The sequence below is a fragment of the Puma concolor genome, chromosome B1, assembly GCF_028749965.1.
Source record: "Puma concolor isolate L17-30 chromosome B1, mPumCon1.1.hap2, whole genome shotgun sequence".
NCBI lineage: Eukaryota > Metazoa > Chordata > Mammalia > Carnivora > Felidae > Puma > Puma concolor.
Window position 1 is genome coordinate 50,360,917 of NC_141670.1, and position 21,399 is coordinate 50,382,315.

The window sequence follows — 21,399 nt, forward strand, 5'->3', positions numbered from 1 at the left end:
CCCAGTTTGGGTAAAGAGTCGCCACGCTTTTTCAGCGGGGGAGGGAGGGCTTTGCAAAGAGGGCTGAGCGCATTTCAGAGAAACGCTTCCAGAGATCGAAACCACTCCGCCGGAGCGGGATAACTGGCGCAAGGCGTCAGCCAAACACGAGGCAGAGACCGGCCGAGAGCTCCGAGCCGGCACCTCCAACTGGGTCTCAAAATGGGAGCGTGCGGCCGAGTGTGCGCAGCGCGCCTGCGCCGTGCGTGCGCGCGCGCGCTCGCTCCCTGGGCCGCGCGCTCCGGCGCTCCCGAAAGCTCGAGGTTGCTCCGAAGCGGCGCGCGCGTCGGCGGTCCTCCCTGGCTCCGTTTACCTGAGGGACCCGTGGCCGCCCCCGGCCGGCGCTACAGCCCCCTTGAAGCCCGGCCCCGAGATGTGAGGTGAGCGACGAGGCGAGCGGTTCCCCAGTCCCGCTTAGCTGGAAAAGGGCGCGGGGAGTGTGGGAAATGAGGAGGTGCCGCCGCGGCTGCCCGCTCCTCTGCCTAACCCTGTGCTGAGGAGCCACCAGCAGCTCCGGCACCTCCTCCTCCTCAGGGATCGTTATTCTCGTCGCGGCCAAAACAAAAGCCTTCGGCGCCAGGCTGTGGCGGGGCGTCGGAGGGGCTCCTTGGGACCGACGGCGGGCCGAGGGGGTGCGGAGGAGCCGAGTTTGGGGTGAGGGCTGAGGTGGGCAGACACCCGGGAGATTATTAACCCTCTGTGTCCTAAGCCCGCGCTGGGCAACCTGTGCGAGTGTGGACCGCGGCTCCCCTCGGCTCCCCTTCCGCCTCCCCCTTGCCCAAATCCTTGGTGGAGGAGGGCGTCCGCGATAGGCGCCCGCTCCCTGGCTCGGCGCCGCGGGGGCGTGTGGCGCTCCCCGCTCGCCGGAGCGTGGGTGGAGGACGCGGCGGCGGCCGGGGGGAGGACAATGCATCCAGGGCTCTGGCGCCCTGGGCGTCTGGGGCCGGCCGGAGACCCACGTTAGAATTGCTTCAGGTTTAGATGTTGTGTTGGCATTTGGCCGACCTCTTCTTTCCAGTGCCTAAAAGTTGTCCCCTCCATCCCATCAGTTTGCAAAGTCTGCGCTCCCTCCCCAACGCTTCCCCCAGCTGCCCTCTTTTATGCTAATGTGCATTTGCCGTGGGGGTACTGCTGGGTAATTAATAGACGGCCTCGCAAATAAAGGTGCTGTAAAAACGTTTCAAGACATTTTAACATCTTCCTAGAGGCTCGTTAAATCTCAGGAGACTTGGAGTTAGGCGGCTCCTCTCTAGGAGAAAGCTTTTCTTTTTTCTTTCTTTTCTTTCTTTTTTTTTTTTTTAAGAACAAAAGCGCGTGCCATCAATTTAGGCACGGGAGAGATTTGAAGTTGAAAGTTATCTACTCAATAAAAGAAATCCAATTTTTTGCCCTGTATTAAAATGAAATTTTTAATTTTGGTTCCCTAAATTTGGGCAGATGCAGCAGCAGAGCAGACTAACAGCTATAAAAAATAAAAGTATCTTAAAATCTTATTTCATAAAAGTAGCTTTGATAGACCTGTAATGTTCATGGGAATTGGCTTACTTTGCAAAGCCAACACCACAAGAGCAAGGAAACAAAGACCTGACTGACATGAGGGATGTTACCTCCCTCTTCAGCCTCTTTTAGTCTTCAGTGGTGTGCTGACAGTCTAAGGAATAGACAAATCCTTAATTCTGTTATTAAGAAGAAAGATAATGCTTTCCATACATACTTTTAAGCAAATCAAGACTATCTTTTTCCTCCAGGGGGGGAAAAAAAAACAAGGCATTTACGTGAACTACTAAACCACAAGCTACCACAAAAAGGTAAAAAGATTCAGAATTAGGAAGTGTAGGAAAGAGGTGTGAAAGCTTAACTGGGCTGGCTTGGAAGGATGGAGCTCAAGATTTAATTAAGATGCAGCCCTTTTCTTACCCTGTTGCCTTTTATTTAGTGAAATAACATGTTCCTCCTCAGCCCCCCAAATGTTTTGAAACTATTAGGAGAGTAAGTAAATAATAAAACCTACCATCCTCCCTTTCCTTTCCTACTTTTTTTTTTTAAATCTCATCCACTTACTAATATTCTCTACCTCTACACCTCTTCTAAATCTGTAAGAGTGTCCCATTAATAGAAGAAACGACTGTGAGCTCTATCATTCATTTCCCCATTTTAGCTGCTGTATTCCTTTGAGCTTTATTTTGTGTTTTGGGCATTTATTTAGGTGGGTTTTTCTTGGGAGTTCCATGATTGAAATATTTGAAGTAGGGAATGTTGAGAGCAACTTAATAAAGTGCACATTCTTCCTTTGTATTGTACAGCGTGGAAGGCTTTGCCATCAGAGAAGGAGAAAGGAGTTTAACTCATAATAAGTCCTCTGTTTCCCATTTGGCTTCAGGAGAAACTCTACCTATCTTAAATTTCATATTAGTTTGTTAGTAAAACTATCAGATTGTATACTCAAAAGTAATTCTGAGCATATTAATTTGTTGATGTTAGGCTGCTGTTGATTTTATTTTCTTTAGGAAACATGTGGTACATCTTTACTTTTCACAGAGGTGATGTTGTCTTTATGGTATTTTTAACCCCTAAAACTCTAGAACTATGGCTACTTAAAGCTGTAGCTGCCCACATAAAAGAGCAATAAATCAAATAAAAAGAATGATTTGGAAAGTACATGTTGAAGAAATTATTCAATATAGATTTGGGAAAAAAAGTGACAACTCTTTACTGGCCAGGAAAGAGGTTTTAACTGAAATCCTGGTCTCTAAATTTTATCTTACTGAAATAATTTTATAGCCAAAGCATACAAACCATACAACCTTGCTAAGGGAAAAATCGGGCTTGGTATTAGAGAGTTTTCTGATTAATAGATTTTAATTGGAAGAGGAAACTGGGCTAGAATTGCAATCTGATTTTTTTTTTTTTTTTTTTTTTTTAGTTCAGAATCTGGCCATCTTTTAACTTTTCCTTTTTTTAAAGATTTAATTAAAAAAATTTTTTTAATTGTTTTATTTTTGAGAGAGAGACAGTGTGAGCAGGGGAGAGACCGAGAGGGAGACAAAGAATTCGAAGCAGGCTCCAAGCTGTTGGCATAGAGCCTGACATGGGGCTCGAACTCATGAGACACGAGATCATGACCTGACCTGAAGTCGATGCCTAATCTGAGCCACCCAGGTACCCCTGGATTAAAAAAAAACAAAAACAAAAAAAAAACTATACCCAATGTGGGGCTTGAATTCACAACTCCAAGATTAAGAGTCACATGCTCTACCCACTGAACCAGGCAGGCACCCCTTTAACTTTCCATTTTGTTTTCAAGTTGGTTGTAAAAGCTTTTCCGTTTTCTTTAGACTGTATTTTGATGTCTACCATTCATTTTGATTTTGAACCTAAACGTATTTGTTTTTCCTGTTTGGGTTTTTAAACCCTGTCATCACTGAGCACATTGTATGATTAGGTTATTTGTGGCACAGATGGACTTTAAAAATTAGATGAAATAGACCTGAAAAGAAATCCTCATTCTGAGATTAATAGGAATTGAGGCCCTTGCATTAAATATGAAACTATATAAACTCAGCAACCAGGAAACAAAATTTTGAGACTGAATTTATTTTTTAGATAATAAGATGTGGAAAACAAATGGCCAAAGGACATACGGATTTTAGGAAAAGGAAAGTAACACTTAGAACAGTGAATATGCTTTGTATATTTTCTCTAACAATACAGTAATTTTCCTTGGAGGAGGAACTTCATTATCAAGAAATAGTCATTGCTTGTCCTTGCAGTGCATTCTTGGGAAACTGAAAGAAGACAAAGAATATCCCTCCTGTTCCCACTGTAGCCCCTGTGTGTGAGACAACCTTTGGATGGTATTTCTGAATTGGAAATGCAAAACGTTGTATATACATATAAGGTGTCAAGAAAATTAAATCTGAACTGAGAATGATGAAATGGATCACTTTCTGTACAGACAATGTGAATTGAAATAGAATTACTGAACATGATCTTTTGCGGGACCCTCTTGACAGCCCTCAGGGCCTACTTTGTCAGTATTTCTGGATTCAGTCTGCTTTCCTCTTCAGTTGCTGCATCCTGCTTTTCCCACCTGTGTTTTTTGGGTCTGGCTTTGTAGCCAGCCTGAAAACAGCCTCCTAAAAGTTGCATCTCCTACCTCCCTCCCCTTTTTTTATTTTGAGAGGGAGAGAGGGAGGGGGGGGAGAGAGAGAGAGAGAGAGAGAGAGAATATCTTAAGCAGGTTCTAAGCTCAGTGGAGCCACACACAGGGCTTGATCCCATGACTCTGGGATCATGACCTGAGCCAAAATTAAGAGTCAGATGCTCAACCAGCTGAGCTATGCCAGGCGCCCCTCCTATCCCTTTATTGCTGTTTTTCAGGACAGATACTTGGCTTATTTTATTTTAAGGGCTTTTATTTTTTATTTATTTTTAAAAATTTTTAATGTTTATATTAGAGAGAGAGAGACAGCATGAGTGGGGGAGGGACAGAGAGAGAGAGAGAGAGAGAGAGAGAGAGAGAGAGAGAGAGAGAATCTGAAGCAGGCTCCAGGCTGTCAGCACAGAGCCTGACGCGCGGCTCAAACCACGAACTGTGAGATCATGACCTGAGCTGAAGTTGGAGCTTAACCAACTGAGCCACCCAGGTGCCCCTATTTTAAGGGCTTTTAAAATTAATATTCAAAGGAAAGCTGGTAAGATCAGATTTCTGATGTTACACTTTCATAAAAATTAGATGTGTCAAGTCCTTTTGTTTTCTAATGGAACGATAATCAAGTAACTTAGTTTTCCAAGCATCTTTCATTGCTCTGCAAAGGAGTGTGTGTCTTTTCCTACAAGTAGGGCATGAACAGCTATTGCTATATCACTCACTTTCTGATGAGCCCTGGCCTCTGATGGTGTTTACTCCAATTATGTTAACTTAGCAGGTTCCTTTATTTATTTGAGATATTGCAGATTCCTATAGTAAACAATGTAATATCAGTAAGAATGCCAAAATGACTGTTAATCTTTGTTTAAGAGTTGCTGTTACATTGGCAGGACCTCTTTGGGTCCATGATCTTCTCTATTTTCTATAGATCTGTAACTTCAACTTGCAACTTTTTCCTAGGTTGTACTTTAGGAAAACCTTAGGAAAAATCACTTTTGTTACCCACGCAATCCTGTTTAGAAGCAGTATCTCATTGTTACTAAAGAGAGATTTGGAATATATATCAAAAGTTCTTTTATTTATTAAAAAATTTTTTTAAATATTTACTTTGAATATATAGAGAGAGACAGAGCAGGAACAGGGGTGGGGAAGCAGAGAGACAGGGAGACACAGAATCCGAAGCAGGCTCCAGGCTCCGAGCTGTCAGCGCACAGCCTGATGTGGGGCTTGAACTCACGAACTATGAGATTATGACCTGAGCTGAAGTTGGACACTTAACTGACCAAGCCACCAGGTGCCCCCTTTTGTTTGTTTGTTTTTTCTCTTAGTGTTTGTTTATTTATTTATTTTGAGAGAGAGAATCCCAAGCAGGCACTGCACTGTCAGTGCAGAGCCCGATGTGGGGCTTGATCCCATGAACCCTGAGATCATGACCTGAGCTGAAATCAAGAGTTGGACACTTTAAGCAACCGAGCCACCCAGGCACCCCTGAAGAGTTCTTTTAAAATGTGCATACCATTTGATTCAGCTCATAGGTCATCTGATTTTTTTAATATTGAAAATCAGGTGGCTGCCTGGGTGGCTTAGTTGGTTAAGCATCTGACTTCGGCTCAAGTCATGATCTCACAGTTTGTGAGTTCTGGCCCTACATAGGGCTCTGAGCTGTCAGCTCTGGATTCTGTGTGGATTTTGGATTCTGTGTTTCCCTCTCTCCCTGCCCCTCCCCCACTCACTCTCTGTCTCAAATGAATAAATGTTAAAAAAAAATATATTGAAAAACAGTTTTGGGGCCCCTGGTGACTCAGTTAAGTGTCCAACTCTTGATTTTAGCTCAGGTCATCATCTCATGCTTCGTGAATTCGAGCCCTGCATAGGGCTCTGCACTGACAGTAGGGAGTCAGCTTGGGATTCTGTGTCTGTCTGTCTGTCTCTCTTTCTCTCTCTCAAAATAAATTTAACAAAAATCAGTTTTTACTCAAACTAAATTGATCATTGCTCTTTTGCTTTTCTTTCTACCTGCAGTAGGGCATTAGAGTGTCCCCTGGCTTGTTGCTCAATTAGCAGCCAATAAATCAGTGATTCACCAATGTTTATTCTTGTTAGCCAGTCAGTACACATTTATAGATTTAGCAGAGCTAATTATTTCATACACAGAGTAATATACCATAGGTTCTTTCATAAAATCTCAGAGCATTTATTTTATAAGTAATTGAAATAGTTTTATTCTGTGCATTTTTTTTTCACAAAAACGGGATATATATGCTGTTTAGGAAATTGTTTTAATTTTATTTTTTACCTATTGTATTGTTACCGTCTTACCATGTCAGTAGATACAGATCTTGCTCATTGTTTTTAGTGACTGCGTAATATTTCACTACTTGGTTGTGCCATAGTGGGTTTTTTTGTTTTTTGAGAGAGAGAGAGAGAACACATACACAGAAGTGAGCTGGGAGAGTGGGGGAGAGAAAGAGAGAGGGAAGGAGGGAGAGAATCCTAAACGGGCTCCATGCTCAGCACAGAGACTTACACAGGGCTCAATCCCATGACCTGGGATCATGACCTGAGGCAAAATCAAGAGTCTGACACTCAACCAACTGATCTACCCAGGCACCCCTGTACCTTAGTGTTTTGTTTTGTTTTTTAATTTTTTAAAATATCCATTTATTTTTGAGAGCAAGAGAGAGCACGCTAGCAGGGGAGGGTCAGAGAGACAGGGAGACACAGAATCCAAAGCAGGCTCCAGGCCCAGAGCTGTCAGCACAGAACGCAGTGTGGGGCTCGAACTCCTGAACCGTGAGATTATGACCTGAGGTAAAGTCAGACACCTAACCAACTGAGCCACCCAGGCGCCCCTGTACCATAGTTTTTTTGTCTGCTTGTTTGTTTTTAACAAGTCCCTTATTGGTAGGCTTTTAGGTTGTTTCAAGGTTTTTTTTTTCTTTTTTGAGAAAGAGCACTACACTGCAAGTGGGGGAGGGAACAGAGGCAGAGGGAAAGAGAGAATTCCAAGCAGGCTCCATGCTGTAGGCAGAGAGAGGGAGGGAGGGAGAGAGAGAGAGAGAGAGAGAGAGAGAGAGAGAAACCGACCCAAGCAGGCTCCATACTGCCTGTGCAGAGCCCAGTGTGGGGTCAAACTCACAAACTGTGAAATCATAGCCTGAGCAGAAATCAAGAGCGGGATTGCTTAACTGACTGAGCCTCCCAGGCCCCCCAGCTAGTTTTTTATTTTATAAACAGTGTTACTCTAACATTTTGTTTATGCATCATATGTACTTGTGTGTTTACTTAGAATAGAGAATATATTTATTGCATCAAATTGTGCACGTTTTAAGGGCTTTTGATGTAAGTAGCAATTTTTTAAAAATACCAACCAGTTTACAGTAGTATTTCAAGTTGTTAGAATGTTGAAAGTGTTCTTTTTTTCTGTACCCTCTCCCATCCTGTGTTCTCTTCGTTGTTCTTTTTGCCTGAGTGGTGAAAATGTTCTCTCATATTTGCATTTTTTTTATGAGTAAAGTTGAATATCTTTTCACATATTTGTTGGTTATTTGCAGTTCGGTTATAAGTTTATGTTCTTCTCCCATTTTTCTATTAAAGTGTTATTCTTTATTTGCTTTTATTTTTTAAATTTGTTTTATGTATTTTGCTAAGCATTTAATTATTTTTAAATATACCTATACTCTGTTACTCTTTTAGGATAGCATATCTCAAAACATGACTTACGGGCCACTTAACTTGTAATAGTATCTGAGATGATTGGTTAGAAAATGCAGTTCATTTTCCAGAGATTCAGATTTCTTAGACTTGTGAGGGGATTCATGAATCTGCTACACATTAAAATTAGAGAGACCCTTTGATTTGGAGGAAATATAAAGTAAGATTTTTACTCTTTTTGTCTTATTGAGTTCACTTTTTTCTTATTTCAATAATCATAAACTACAGTCTTAAAATATTAAGATTGTCATCCTACTTCAGCCTAACAATAGATTTTACAGGAGTGTTTTGATATATGGTAATTTGGATGTTGTGGTACACAAAGGAAACCATTTTAGGAGGCGGTGGGAAGCTTCACTTCTACATGAGGAAAAGAAGTAACCGAGAGGAAATCAGGTAAAATAAAGTGGGAAGAAGTATCAGGAGGTGTCTCATCTAGTTTTAAAAACTCAGTGAAGTATTTTTCATTTCTTTTATATGGTAGTTGTCTTTGAACCACAAATTTGAAACAGTGAAATTTTAAAAACTCTTCAGTTTAAATGAACTTCAAAAAATTTGGGGTATTACTATATATATATTCAGTAAGGAGCAGTGTTCTCTTTAGTAGTTTTTTTTTTTTTTTTTTTTAAGTTCTAAGCAGATGAACATGCTGCATAAGCAGCAAACTACAAAGACTGAACTTACATGGATATTTTAATGTAAACTGATAAAGCTTTCAGTAGTTTTTTTTGACACACATTTAATGGTATGCATGATTGTTACTATGTTGCATGTAATTAAGCTTAATTGTAAATGATTATGTTTACTACCTGTTTTATATAGCCAGACCCCACATTTCTGGGGCCAGTTTGAAGGAAGGAAAAATATGGCAGGCCAAGAAGCTGTCGCAAAGATCTCTAACTTAGAGACTTTGTATACAGAGATTAGTCATTTGGAGCAAAGATAGGCTCATAACCTTAATATTCCAAATTCTAATTCTTAGACTCTCCTTTTCCCTTCCTCCACTCAATACCATGTACTACAGGAAGAAACTAGAAAGATTGAACCACTGCTTTATTTTATCCGAATAGTTTTTTCTGCCTAATAACTAAAGCTTGGGATGCAGAGGTCCCAAGCATTGAGAGTGAACAAAGAACAGTTTCTTTCCCTGCTTCAGTGAAACCAGTCCAGGTCTCAAGATCTAAACTGTCATGGGCCCTAGTATTTAAGTTGTCTTATTAACCTGTGTCTCTGAGAATTTCTGAACCTGACCATTCTCATGTTTTCTGAGCTCAGGCTTTCCACAACAAACTTAGAAATACTCAATGCATATAAAACAAAATGAAATTAAAGTAAATTCAACATCATTATTAAGCCAGGTGAAAGTATAACAACTTAGTGTATACTTTCTTCCTACCAGACCTACCTTCTACCCTGTCCACTACCTCTCAGCCCCAAATAAGATATGTATCTTGCCCCTGGAAAAGTAGGAGCAAGTGAAAATACTATAAAGCTTAGTGGAAACCATAACTGGGAATCCTATTCCTGCTGTGTTTTTTTGTTGTTGTTTTTTTTAGGGATGATTTTTATTCTTTGCAGCCTGGCTGTGCAATGAAACATTTGTTAGTCAAATATTTCTACATCTATGGTACAAAGTTTTTGTACTATCTAAAAAGATGATGTAATGTTGGAAAAATTTCCTGATAGTACTTTAGAACCTTCTATTTGCCAGTTCACTATTGGTTGATGGAGGTAGCCTTTGTATAACTGTGATTCAGTAATAAAATTACCTAATCTTTGATGCTGCTTTACCATTTTATAAAGTATGTTTACATATATTATCTCAGTTCACTCATATGTCATCCTTGTAAAGGAGGTAGTATCTTCAGAAGAAAAATTCTGAGTTCAGAGAAGTTAAATAGTACGTTTACACTTACACAGCTAGTAAGGGACTTGAATTCATATCTTTCAATTTATTTATATTTCACCTTTTTCACAAATACATTCTGCCAAGCCAGTTCATGTAAAAATGTACCATTAATGATTAAAACACATAAAGTAAATTTTAAATTTAATAGTTCCAATTATGGCATATTTAAATTAGGACAATAGCATAAGCATTTTTTAAAATGGATCAGTTATATCTGTGACAAATGAAAAACTGCCATTCTAGATAAGAAATAAAACCGTATGTTGGCAATTGAGGGAAGAAAATTTGCCTTTAAATTCTGGTTAAGGATTGTCTTAGTATATCTATAGCATAAATGATAAGTAGAAAAACTCTACTGTGTCTCTGAAATACTCATGTATTTTATCTATTAGGTCAGTATGACATCTTTCATGAAAGATTGTTTTATTTCTCTTTCTCTTAGTTCATTGTTGGTGTACGGAAACACAGATTTTTGTATATTGATTTTGTATCCTGCAACGTCACTGAACTCATCAAAGATTTTGAGAGGAAATTAATTTCTTTCATTAAAAAATACTTCTCAGATATTTCAATCAGAGGAAGAAATAGCTCTTCTCCTAAGATGGAATCTGTTGTTTGGGAATGTGGTTGATCAACTTGATATGTTGGCCAAATGTGCCCTATGTAATAAAATGAAAAGAAGAGACAAGATGATGTCATTTTCCCATATTGTGAAACCAAAAACAAATGCCTTTTGTGAGATCAAGCTAACAAACCTCTGACGGTGCAGAGTATTTAACTGTTTGAAGAACTTAACAGTAAGATATAGAAGAAAAACTTTCAAGCTGAGACCTGCAGGTGTATAAAGATCTAAAATACATATTGAGTAGGCCTCATCATCCGAATCTCATTCAGATCCAGGAAGGATGGCTATGAGTTGGATTGTCTTCTACGTTTGGCCCTTGACTATATTTGTGGGGCATATAGGTGGGCACAGTTTGTTTTCTTGCGAACCTATTACCTTGAGGATGTGCCAAGATTTGCCTTATAATACTACCTTCATGCCTAATCTTCTGAATCACTATGACCAACAGACAGCTGCTTTAGCAATGGAGGTAAGACTTGTTCTATTATTTGACATATCTTAGACAATGATTCTTACATTGTCTTGTTACTAATCTAATGAAAGTGATAACAGCAAAAGAATATATTATTTTTAACTGTCTTGTACATTAAAAAATTAGAGATTTAAGTTCAAACTCTAATAGATTGAAGAATTTATGTTTGGGGAATGTTACTCTTGACCTATTTTTAGACATGCTTTTATATAAAGAAATATGAAACACTGGTACATGGGAGATAATAGTTATTCAGAAATTCAAAATTGTGCAAGTTATGATTACATTTTTTTCCTGTTTGGCTGATCATAAAACCTCAGATAAAGAGTAGACTATAATAATAATATTCACAAATCAATCCTTAAGTATTGAAGGTAACATGATCTTGTGAAATAAATTCTTTTGTTCAGCCTTTAGGCTGGTGGTTTGTCATATTTGAATTTTCTTAAAATTTAAAAACATTTTTCTCATTTTACTTTGTTCACATCAATTTAAGAAGGATCACTCCTGATGAATGAAGGTTTGGTTGTGTAAATTATGCTGTTGACCTGTCACAATTTAATGAAAATTTGTTGCCTTTCTTGAATTTTTCTAGTGGTAACTCTTCAGGTAACTTTTTAATGATTTTACTTTAGAAACTATGGCAAATTAATGAATACAGTTAACAGTAGGTTTAAATAAATATGCATGCATTTCTGTAGAGGTTTTAGAATTGTGGACAAGGATAATATGTTTACCAGGTGAGAATCAGGGAGGCCGTGGATGGTGGTAGTAGGGAGCATAGGCTTATACAAACCTGGGTTTGAATTCTAGCTCTGTCACTTTCTAGCTTTTTCACTTTGGGCAAATTATGTGAACTTTCTTACCGTAGTTTCTTTGCTATGTAAAGCTTCTTGTAAAATGGAGCTAATAATAATTATACATAGAATGTTTTGTACTTTAGCCTTTAATCTATTGTTACAGTGTTTTCAGCACATTGAGGCCTATGTGTTTTGGAATTTTTCATTTTATGGTAAAACCCAAAGATTCATTACTTCCAAGTAGACTAGCATAAGTGTGTCTAGGAAAATTGGTAGAAAGATTATTGTTCATAGATTTAAAAAAAAATTTTTTTTAACGTTTATTTATTTTTGAGACACAGACAGAGCATGAACGGGGGAGGGGCAGAGAGAGAGGGAGACACAGAATCAGAAGCAGGCTCCAGGCTCTGAGCCATCAGCCCAGAGCCCGACGCGGGGCTCGAACCCACGGACCGTGAGATCGTGACCTGAGCTGAAGTCGGACGCGCAACCGACTGAGCCACCCAGGCGCCCCCTTTTTTTTTTTTTAATTTTTTTTTTAACGTTTATTTATTTTTGAGACTGAGACAGCATAGATTTTTAAATGTGAAGGGCATCTTATATATTCTAAATATTTGAAAATATTATAGAGGTTGAACAAAACATTTTCTGCTCTTCTGAATATACAAGGTATAACTAGCTTGGTACGGGCTAGCCAAGAGAGATTTGGTATAGACTATCAGATTAGGATATGAAAATGGGTATTGGTTTAGTACATTAATTTGGTTCTGGGCATAGCAGTCCTTGCTGTTTTTTGAAACTATCAATTCTCTCACAAAGAAATTGAAGTAGGAAAACCTTTGTTTTTATTTATAAATTTATAAATTTATAAATTACATTTATAAATCAATGTAATTCCTTTGGGAAATAGATAGGGTAGTAAGAAGCAAGTCATCAAGATATTTGAATTGATGTGGGTTCAGCTTTTGACTCTTCTTTGTAGTAGCTTTAAGACTGAACAAGTCCCTTAATAAGTCCCTTAGCCTTGGTTTCTTCATTTGTGAAACGGCAGTAATAACAAAAATACTTTAAAGGGCTGTTAGGATTAAACAAGAAATTTATAAAGTAGCTAGCACAGTGTATAGCATACAAAAGGTGATCTGCAAATGTTAATTCTATTCCATATTCCATTTCTAAATGATCCCAAAGAGAAGGTACTAGAAAAGTTAATATATTTGTTCCAAATGAACTTGCATTCGTTTGTAGGCTCTTGGGACATTCATGATGATGACATAGTAAACTGTCACTAACCTCTTCTTAAAGTTGCCTGTGTAGTCTACGTATTTTATTGGCAATAAGGTTGCTTCTGTTTAAGTTTCACACGTTCTAGGGAGAGCACCTCAGTGGGCAATATTTTCTAAGGGAAGGCTCCAGTTCTTTGAAGTAAAGTTGCAGATAGTTTTTTATTGCATGGTTGTCAATATCAGGACAGTGATGCCACTGACAAAAAGAGATGTCAGTTTGAGAGTGTAAAGTTTCTGTAATAGCAGAGGACATGGGAACTCAGCAGTCAACACAACATCCTTCCAAATGGAAGTAAGGATCTTGAGTCCTTACAAGGACTCGAATCTGCTGATGACACCCTCTATCTCTGCTCTCAGAAAATGTATGTTGGGGCGCCTGGGTGGCGCAGTCGGTTAAGCGTCCGACTTCAGCCAGGTCACGATCTCGCGGTCCGTGAGTTCGAGCCCCGCGTCAGGCTCTGGGCTGATGGCTCGGAGCCTGTTTCCGATTCTGTGTCTCCCTCTCTCTCTGCCCCTCCCCCGTTCATGCTCTGTCTCTCTCTGTCCCAAAAATAAATAAACGTTGAAAAAAAAATTTAAAAAAAAAAAAAAAAAAAAGAAAATGTATGTCAGCTTTTACCAGGAGCAAGTCATTGGAGCCAACAATTGGAGGACATTTTTGAGTGTTCATTGTGGGACTTGGTGAATTAAAGGATAATTTCCTAAGTGCAGCATCTTTTAGCAGGCCCATGTTTCAAGCCTGCCTAGGGTTCATTCCTGTACTGATGAGTGCCTGGAATATAATAGTATATGGCAGTGAGAGAGGGATACCACAGATGAGAGGAAATATAGAATCTGGGTTATCTCAAATTTGATTATTCATAGTCAACAGGTTGGCTGTTCTTTCATTGTAGATACAGGGTTCTTAGTATTTTCATTGAAATTGGAACATGTTTAAATAAATGGGTTAATGTATCAATTCATTAAGTTAGAAAAGATCTTTGTATGTTTCTCTGTTCCTCCCTTCCAAAACATATTCATCTATACACAGACACACATGCTAAATTTTTGTAAGTTCTTAACTTGGTATCTTTCTCTTTGAGTATCAGTGGTCTTTGATAGAAAACAACTTTTTTTTTCCTCCGTCCTGAGTTTTCCAAACCATTTTGAGCTGTGTGGATTGCTAAGTTAATTTTTGGGAGCTGTCCAGTGTGGACAACAAATTGTCAACAAATTGTAACTATCTTTACCAACCACACCGTTATCAGGTATTTATGACTCCATTGGTAATAAAAGAGATCTTAAGAGCCTCTCCCCCTATACTAAATAAATGCAGTTGAATAGGAAGGGGACAGTTTAGTGGAAAAAGCACTGAAATGGAGATAAGAAATTTGTATTTTGCCACTAACTAGTTTTGTCAGTTCTTTGTGTTGGTTTCTTCTAGGAAGTGTTTCTTTTTCCCTGTCCATTTTACAAGGTTGTTAAGATCAAATGATGTAAGTGATCTGTATATTTAAAAACTTTGAGGGGCACCTGGGTGGCTCAGTCGTTAGCATCTGAGTTCGGCTCAGTTCATGATCTCACGGTTTGTGAGTTCGAGTCCCACATCCCGTGAGCTTGTGCCCCGCTTGGGTGAGCACGAGCCCTACTTTGGATGAGCCCTGCTTCTCTCTCTGTCTCTCTCCTTGTGAGATTCTCTCTCCCCCTCACTTGTGCCCTCTTTCTCTCAAAAGAATAAAAATAAAAACTTTGAAAAGTTAAAGTGCTGTGTGAATGCAAAATAGTAGTCCTTGTTGTCTGTCACCCTGTCATCCTTTTAACTTCAGTTAGTATGTGGAACAAGCACTCTTACCTCTTTAGGAGGTTGATCACTTGTCTTTTTTTTTTTTTTTTTTTTTTTAAAGGAAACTTGACCACTGTAGAATAATCAGAGGAAAAACTTTTGGGATGGTTTGTGTTTTGCCTCCATTTCCTGTTTTTTGTCATCTGCATTAAAGATTTTCTATAGCATGGAGAGCTGGCTGGCAGTGGGATAGATCCTACTGAGAACAACAGAGCCTAAAAGCCTCAAATCCTTGGTATTCTTTATGATTCATTAAGATCAAAACATGTTTGGGGGCACCTGGGTTGGTTCAGTTGGTTAAGTGTCTGACTTTGGCTCAGGTTTATGGGTTTGAGCCCCGTGTTGGGCTCTATGCTGATAGCTCAGAGCCTGGAGCCTGCTTTGGATTCTGTGTCTCCCTCTCTCTCTGCTCCTCCCCCCGCCCCCCACCCCCCCAATGCTCTGTCTCTCTCTGTCTCTCAAAAATAAACATTAAAAAAAATTTTTTTTGTAAAGAACAGAACATGTTTGAACCAGTCTTGCTGTTATCCAAACTCAAATTGTACCTTAAAAAAAAAAACTTTTGGGGCACCTGGGTGGCACAGTTTGGTTAAGCGTCCAACCTCGGCTCAGGTCATGATCTCACAGTCTGTGAGTGCAAGCCCCGCATCAGGCTCTGTGCTGACAGCTCAGAGCCTGGAGCCTGCTTCAGATTCTGTGTTTCCCTCTCAATCTGCCCCTCCCCTGCTCACACACTTGTCTGTCTGTCTGTCTGTCTCTCTCTCTCTCTCTCTCTCAAAAATAAATAAACATTAAAAAAAAAACCTTTTTGGGGCACCTGGGTGGCTCAGTCGGTTAAGCATCCGATCTCGGCTCAGGTCATGATCTCACGGTCCGTGAGTTCGAGCTGTGCTGACAGCTTAGAGCCTGGAGCCTGTTTCAGATTCTGTGTCTCCCTCTCTCTATGACCCTCCCCTGTTCATGCTCTGTCTTTGTCTGTCTCAAAAATAAATAAAACGTTAAAAAAAAAATTAAAAAAAAAAACCTTTTTATTATAGTAAATTTCAATTATATAGAAATGTAGATAAGATGATATAGTGGACAACATATACCCATCATCCGGCTTCAAAAATTATCAACTGACAGCTAGTTTTGTTTCAATTGTGACTGCATGTCCAGCTGGGTTACTTTGAAGCAAATCTCTAACACCATAATTTCATCCATAAATATTTCTGTGTAAATCTCTAAAAAGTAAGGGCTCTTTCAAAATGTATAAACACCATACTTTTATCTCTTTGTCAGTATCCTCATATGTCCAGTTGATGTTCAAATTACTTTGATCATTTCACATTTTTTATAGTTGGCTTTTCAAATCAGGGTTCATCTATCCCATTCAATTGAGAGGTCTCTTAAGTTTCTTTTAACATATAATTTCTCCTTCCCTTTCCTCTCTCCTTTTTTTCTTGTAATGCGTTTGCCATATGGAGTTTCCCATAGTCTTTATTTTGCCGATTGCATCCGTGTGGTTTGATTTACCATGTTCCTTTGTCTCCCTTTTTAATTTTTTTAAAGAATACTTCATAGGCCTATAATACTTGGTTGTCACTCTTTATAATTTTTAGCAGCCATTCTTGATCATTTCTTAGATCGGTAATTTCATTAAAGTTTTGTAATAGGGTGATATTCTAATTCTGTCATTCTTTTCTCAGCTGGAATGCTTTATAAACAGAAATTTCCTGTCTTTACTGTTGGGCTACTGAGTTAGACTCTTGTACAGTTTATGTAAGAAAGACAGGATATATACTTGATCATTCTCCTGAATTTAGTAGTTTTTAAGATAATGAGTATCCTTCAGAGGTGACCATTGAAGTCTTTTTTTTTTTAAAGGTATCATTATGAACTTGTGAATTTAACATATTTGATGTGTTTCAATCCTACTCGAGTTATTATTCCTATTGGAGCTCTAACTGCACTGTCTTTGGTAGTGGGAGCCTCTTCAAGATAGCGCCTGGGTTTTTGACACTACTCTAGCTTGCTTGCTTTCTGGTATGATCCAAGCTCCTTTCTTAAAATTCTGCCTCAAACTTTGAACCAGAGATTTCCCTAGAGAGCACTGGTTCCTTTTAGTTGGAAATTATATTTAGAGACCATTATCTGGGTGCTAAGCCTGTTGATACTAGGTTAGCCATTTTTAGGCCTATTCGTAGACAAAACAAGGAAACACTTTTTAAATTTATTATTTTTATTATTGTTTTTTTTCACTTCTCAGTATGATTTAATTTGCATTTTTCTTATTATGGATAAGTTAAAATATCATTTTATATACTTAATAGTCAGTTGTAGTTCTTTTTATTTCTTTTTTATATATAATTTATTGACAAATTGGTTTCCATATAACACCCAGTGCTCATCCCCACAAGTGCCCTCCTCAATGCCCCATCACCCACTTTCCCCTCTCCCCCACCCCCATCTACCCTCACTTTGTTCTCAGTATCCAAGAGTCTCTTATGGTTTGCCTCCCTCCCTCTCTGTAACTTTTCCCCCCTCCCTTCCCCCATGGTCTTCTGTTAAATTTCTCAAGATCCACATGAGTGAAAACATATGGTATCTTTCTCTGACTGACTTATTTCACTTAGCTTAATATCTTCCAGTTCCATCCACATTGCTGCAAATGGCCAGATTTCATTCTTTCTCATTGCCAAGTAGTATTCCATTGTAGGTGTAAACCACATCTTTATCCATTCGTCAGTTGATAGACATTTAGGCTCTTTCCATAATTTGGCTATTGTTGAAAGTGCTGCCATAACATTGGGATACATGTGCCCCTATGCATCAGCACTCCTGTATCTTTTGGGTAAATTCCTAGCAGTGCTATTGCTGGGTCATAGGGTAGTTCTATTTTTAATTTTTTGAGGAACCTCCACAGGGTTTTAAAAAATTTTTTAATGTTTATTCTTGAGAGAGAGAGAGCATGAGCAGGGGAGGGGCAGAGAGAGATGTAGACCTAGAATCTGAAGCAGGCTCCAGGCTCTGAGCTCTCAGCCACAGAGCTTGACACGGGGCTCAAACTCCCGAACTGTGAGATCATGACCTGAGCTGAAGTTGGATGCTTAACTGACTGAGCCACCCAGGCTCCCCAACTTTTTAAATTTTTTTTAAGTACATCATGAGTTTAGATTGATGTTTTAAATCAAATAATATCACAGTTTTTTTGTTGTTGTTTTGTTTTGTTTTGTTTTTTTTGAGGAGGGAGGGCAGAAAGGGAGAGAGAGAATACTGAGCAGGCTCCACTCTGTCAGCACAAAGCTCTATGGGGGGCTTGATCCCATGAACCATGAGATCATGACGTGAGCCAAAATCAAGATTTAGATACAACTGACTGAGCCATCTGGTGCCTCTATCACAGAGTTTTTATTTACCATTTTAAAATCTTATTTTTGTTTCTCTATTCTCTTATACTAAACCTTTACAATACACATACATTCTATCATTTCAGAATAATAACAGTGTTATTACTAACAATATGATTATTGAAAGCCGATTGTTTTGTACTTATTTTTGTCTTTAGGGATGTGACCCACCATTGATATACAGTACAAATTACTCTGCTTTAAAGTTTTAATTTAAAAATTTAAATATTTAAAGTTTTATATTTAAAGTTAAATATTTCTCTGTGTGGTTAAACTCAAAACACATTTAGATTCCTATGTTTCATTTTTTGAGGAATAACTTAAAAAATTTTTTTTGGTCTAAATTTAGTGGCTTATTCAGTTGAGTGACTCTTGATCTCATGGTTTGTGACTTCAGGCACTGCATTGGGTTCAGTGCTGCTGGTGCAGAGCTTGCTTGGGATTCTCTTTCTCCCTTTCTCTCTCTGCCCCTCCCCTGCTCAAAATTAATAAACTTAAAATTTATTTTATAATTGTGTTTTACAATTTTATATATAGAACAAGATATATTCAGAGAAGTTTAGTTTCTGGCCCTTTCCCTTCTACCTTGTTCTTTTCTTCCTCCTAAATGTAGTCATTTTAAAAACTTTTTGCTTATTCTTCCATTGAAAAATCATAAATATATTTATGTGAAATGTTTATGTAATAAACATGTATTCTTTTACCTTTCTTTGATAGAGTATTTGTTTTCTCTATATTTTTCCGTTTGACAATAATATCATGGATATTCCATAGTAATATTTACAGATATTATTCATTACAAATATTTGTTTTAACTGGTAAAATACATATAAAGTTCACCATTCCAATCCTTTTAAGAATTGTGCACTATAGTTCAGTGCACTAAGTATATTCATCTTGTTATGTAGTCATAACCACTATTTATCCGTAGCACTTTTTCATCTAACAAAACTGAAATTCTGTACATAGTAAACAATAACTCCCCATTCTCCCCTCCTCTGAGCCCCTGGCACCCTCCCTCCATTCTTCTTTCTCTCTGAGTTTGACTACTCTAAGTACCCAATAATAAGAGGAATCATACAATATTTCTCCTTTGTGACTGGCTTATTTCACTTAACATAATGTCTTCAAAGTTCATTCATGTAGGATATGCCAGAATTTCCTTTCTGTTTAAAACCAAATAATATTCCATGGTATATATACACACCACATTTTGTTTATCCACTCATCCATCAAACACTTGAGTTCCTTCGACCTCTTGTCTATGACAAATAATGCTGCTGTGAACATGTGTGTAAATACCTGTTTGAATCTCTGCTTTCAATTTTTGGGGATATATACCCAGAAGTGGAATTGCTGGGACATATGATAATTCTGTTTAATTTTTTGAGGAACCACCATACTGTTTTCCATAGCAGTTGCTCCATTTTATATTCCCATCAGCAGTGCCACAAAGGTTCCAGTTTCTCCACATTCTCGCTAACACTTGTTATTTTTTATTTTTGTTTTTTGTTTTTATAATAGTCATCCTAATGGGTGTTAAGTTGTTCTCATTTTTTTTCATTCAATTACTGTTAATGGACATTCGGGTTTTCTGTCTTTTGCTTTTGAAACCAGAGCTTGTCCTTACTCATCTTTGTATACCTAGTACCCAACATAATGCCTCACACATAGGAGGTGCTAAATAAGTGTTTGAATTAATTAATGAACTTTATAAACTGTAAGTTCCTTAAGAGATGATAGTAGTCAGACTTGGTCAGGGTTATGATGTTATATCTAAGCACTTGATCTCCTGGAGTTGTAAATAGGAGTGTGCTGGATGGGAATGGGGATGGTAATCCCAGTACCAAGAGTACTACGTAACTGTGAACACTAGTATTTTACTTTGCCTTTTCAGGGGTGAGGAACAACTGGTCAGAGTGACTCAGAACTTTGAACATTTATGTGTTTGTACTTATAAGTAATGTAATTACGCAAAAGAACAGAGCAACCCACCTTTCCCATCTCTAGGCCCTTAATGTTCCTTCTGCCTTAAATAGTCTCTTATCTTTTGTCAGAATTCTAATGGTTGGATTTGATACATTATTAAGTAGGAAAAAAAAAAGTAGATAACATGTATGGTATCATCCTGTTTTTGTTTAAAAAAATATATATGCATGTTTATGCAGAATAAGTGATGTGGAAGGATTTTCACCAAGGCCAACAGTGGTTTTCCTGAATTAGTACAATTTATTTGTGTTTTCTATGTCTTATTTAATGTTTGTATTTTTTTATTTTTCTGTAAGAAACATATTGTGCCTTTAAAATAGTAACATTAGTACAGAAACTTTTTTTTTTTAATAATCCAAACTGTTCTTTTTTGTTTAGTTCTCAGTTGTAGTACCTAAGAGTTCGTATATTAAATATATTTTGATTGAATGACTGAAACAAAGGATCTTATGTGAAAGGGATCAGTTGTAGAAAGTATTTGAATGGGCCTAGAAAGATTTTTTTTGTTGATTTTTGTAAGAAAACAGTATAATATACCCCTGTGTAGTAGTAGTAATTAACGTTTTGTAGGTAGGCTTTTTAGAAAACGAAATTTGATTATATTCTTGCAATTCATGGTTTATATCTTCAGAATACATGTATTATCAAATTTATTTCCCTTATTATCTTTTGTTTGGGTTAGTATTCATAGGTGATTTTCCCTAAGCAAACAACAATCTAGTGAAGTAGCTTGAAAAGTCTGTTGTGTGACAGGGAAACCTGTCAGTAGTTAAGAATCTTCTAAATAGAAAAATGTACATAGAAGTAGTAGAGAATTAATTGCATTTATTTATTTCTGACTCTGTGGAAAAACTTAAAAAATTTTTTCTTTGATTTTCTTGTATGACAAATCACTTTAAAGAAATACCTTTAAAATACTTATTTCCAATTAAATTATGAAGTGGGGTGGAATTTTGTAAACTTTTATCCTTTGAGAGAAACCATAGTTCTGAACTGTTCATGATATTTGAAATATTAAAATTTGCTTCCTTAAAGTCAAATGTTACGGGTTGCTCTGGGAACTCTCCATTGACTTAAGAAGATAAACATGTTCCTCTCATAATGGCAAATTTCTGCAAACCGCTATCTCAAGACTTTTTTTTTAATTAAGATTTGTAAAAGAAAAGCAAATTTATAGGTTAAGGGTGTTCTTCAAACCTAGAACTTT

The 21,399-nt window shown here is 37.9% G+C and overlaps 1 protein-coding gene across 2 annotated transcripts in view; it reads left to right on the top strand.

Moving 5' to 3' along the window:
• The first annotated feature begins 264 nt into the window (after nucleotides 1–264).
• Nucleotides 265–21,399, top strand: part of FZD3 (frizzled class receptor 3) — a 95,666-nt gene continuing 74,531 nt past the window's right edge. Inside the window, exons 1-2 of one of the 2 annotated variants that reach the window (XM_025921803.2) lie at nucleotides 265–419; nucleotides 10,255–10,906. In XM_025921803.2, the coding sequence (XP_025777588.1) occupies nucleotides 10,718–10,906 (189 nt within the window). In that variant the 5' untranslated portion in view covers nucleotides 265–419; nucleotides 10,255–10,717. The remainder of the gene's footprint in view (nucleotides 420–10,254; nucleotides 10,907–21,399) is intronic. The other variant, XM_086703779.1, reaches the window with a different exon arrangement.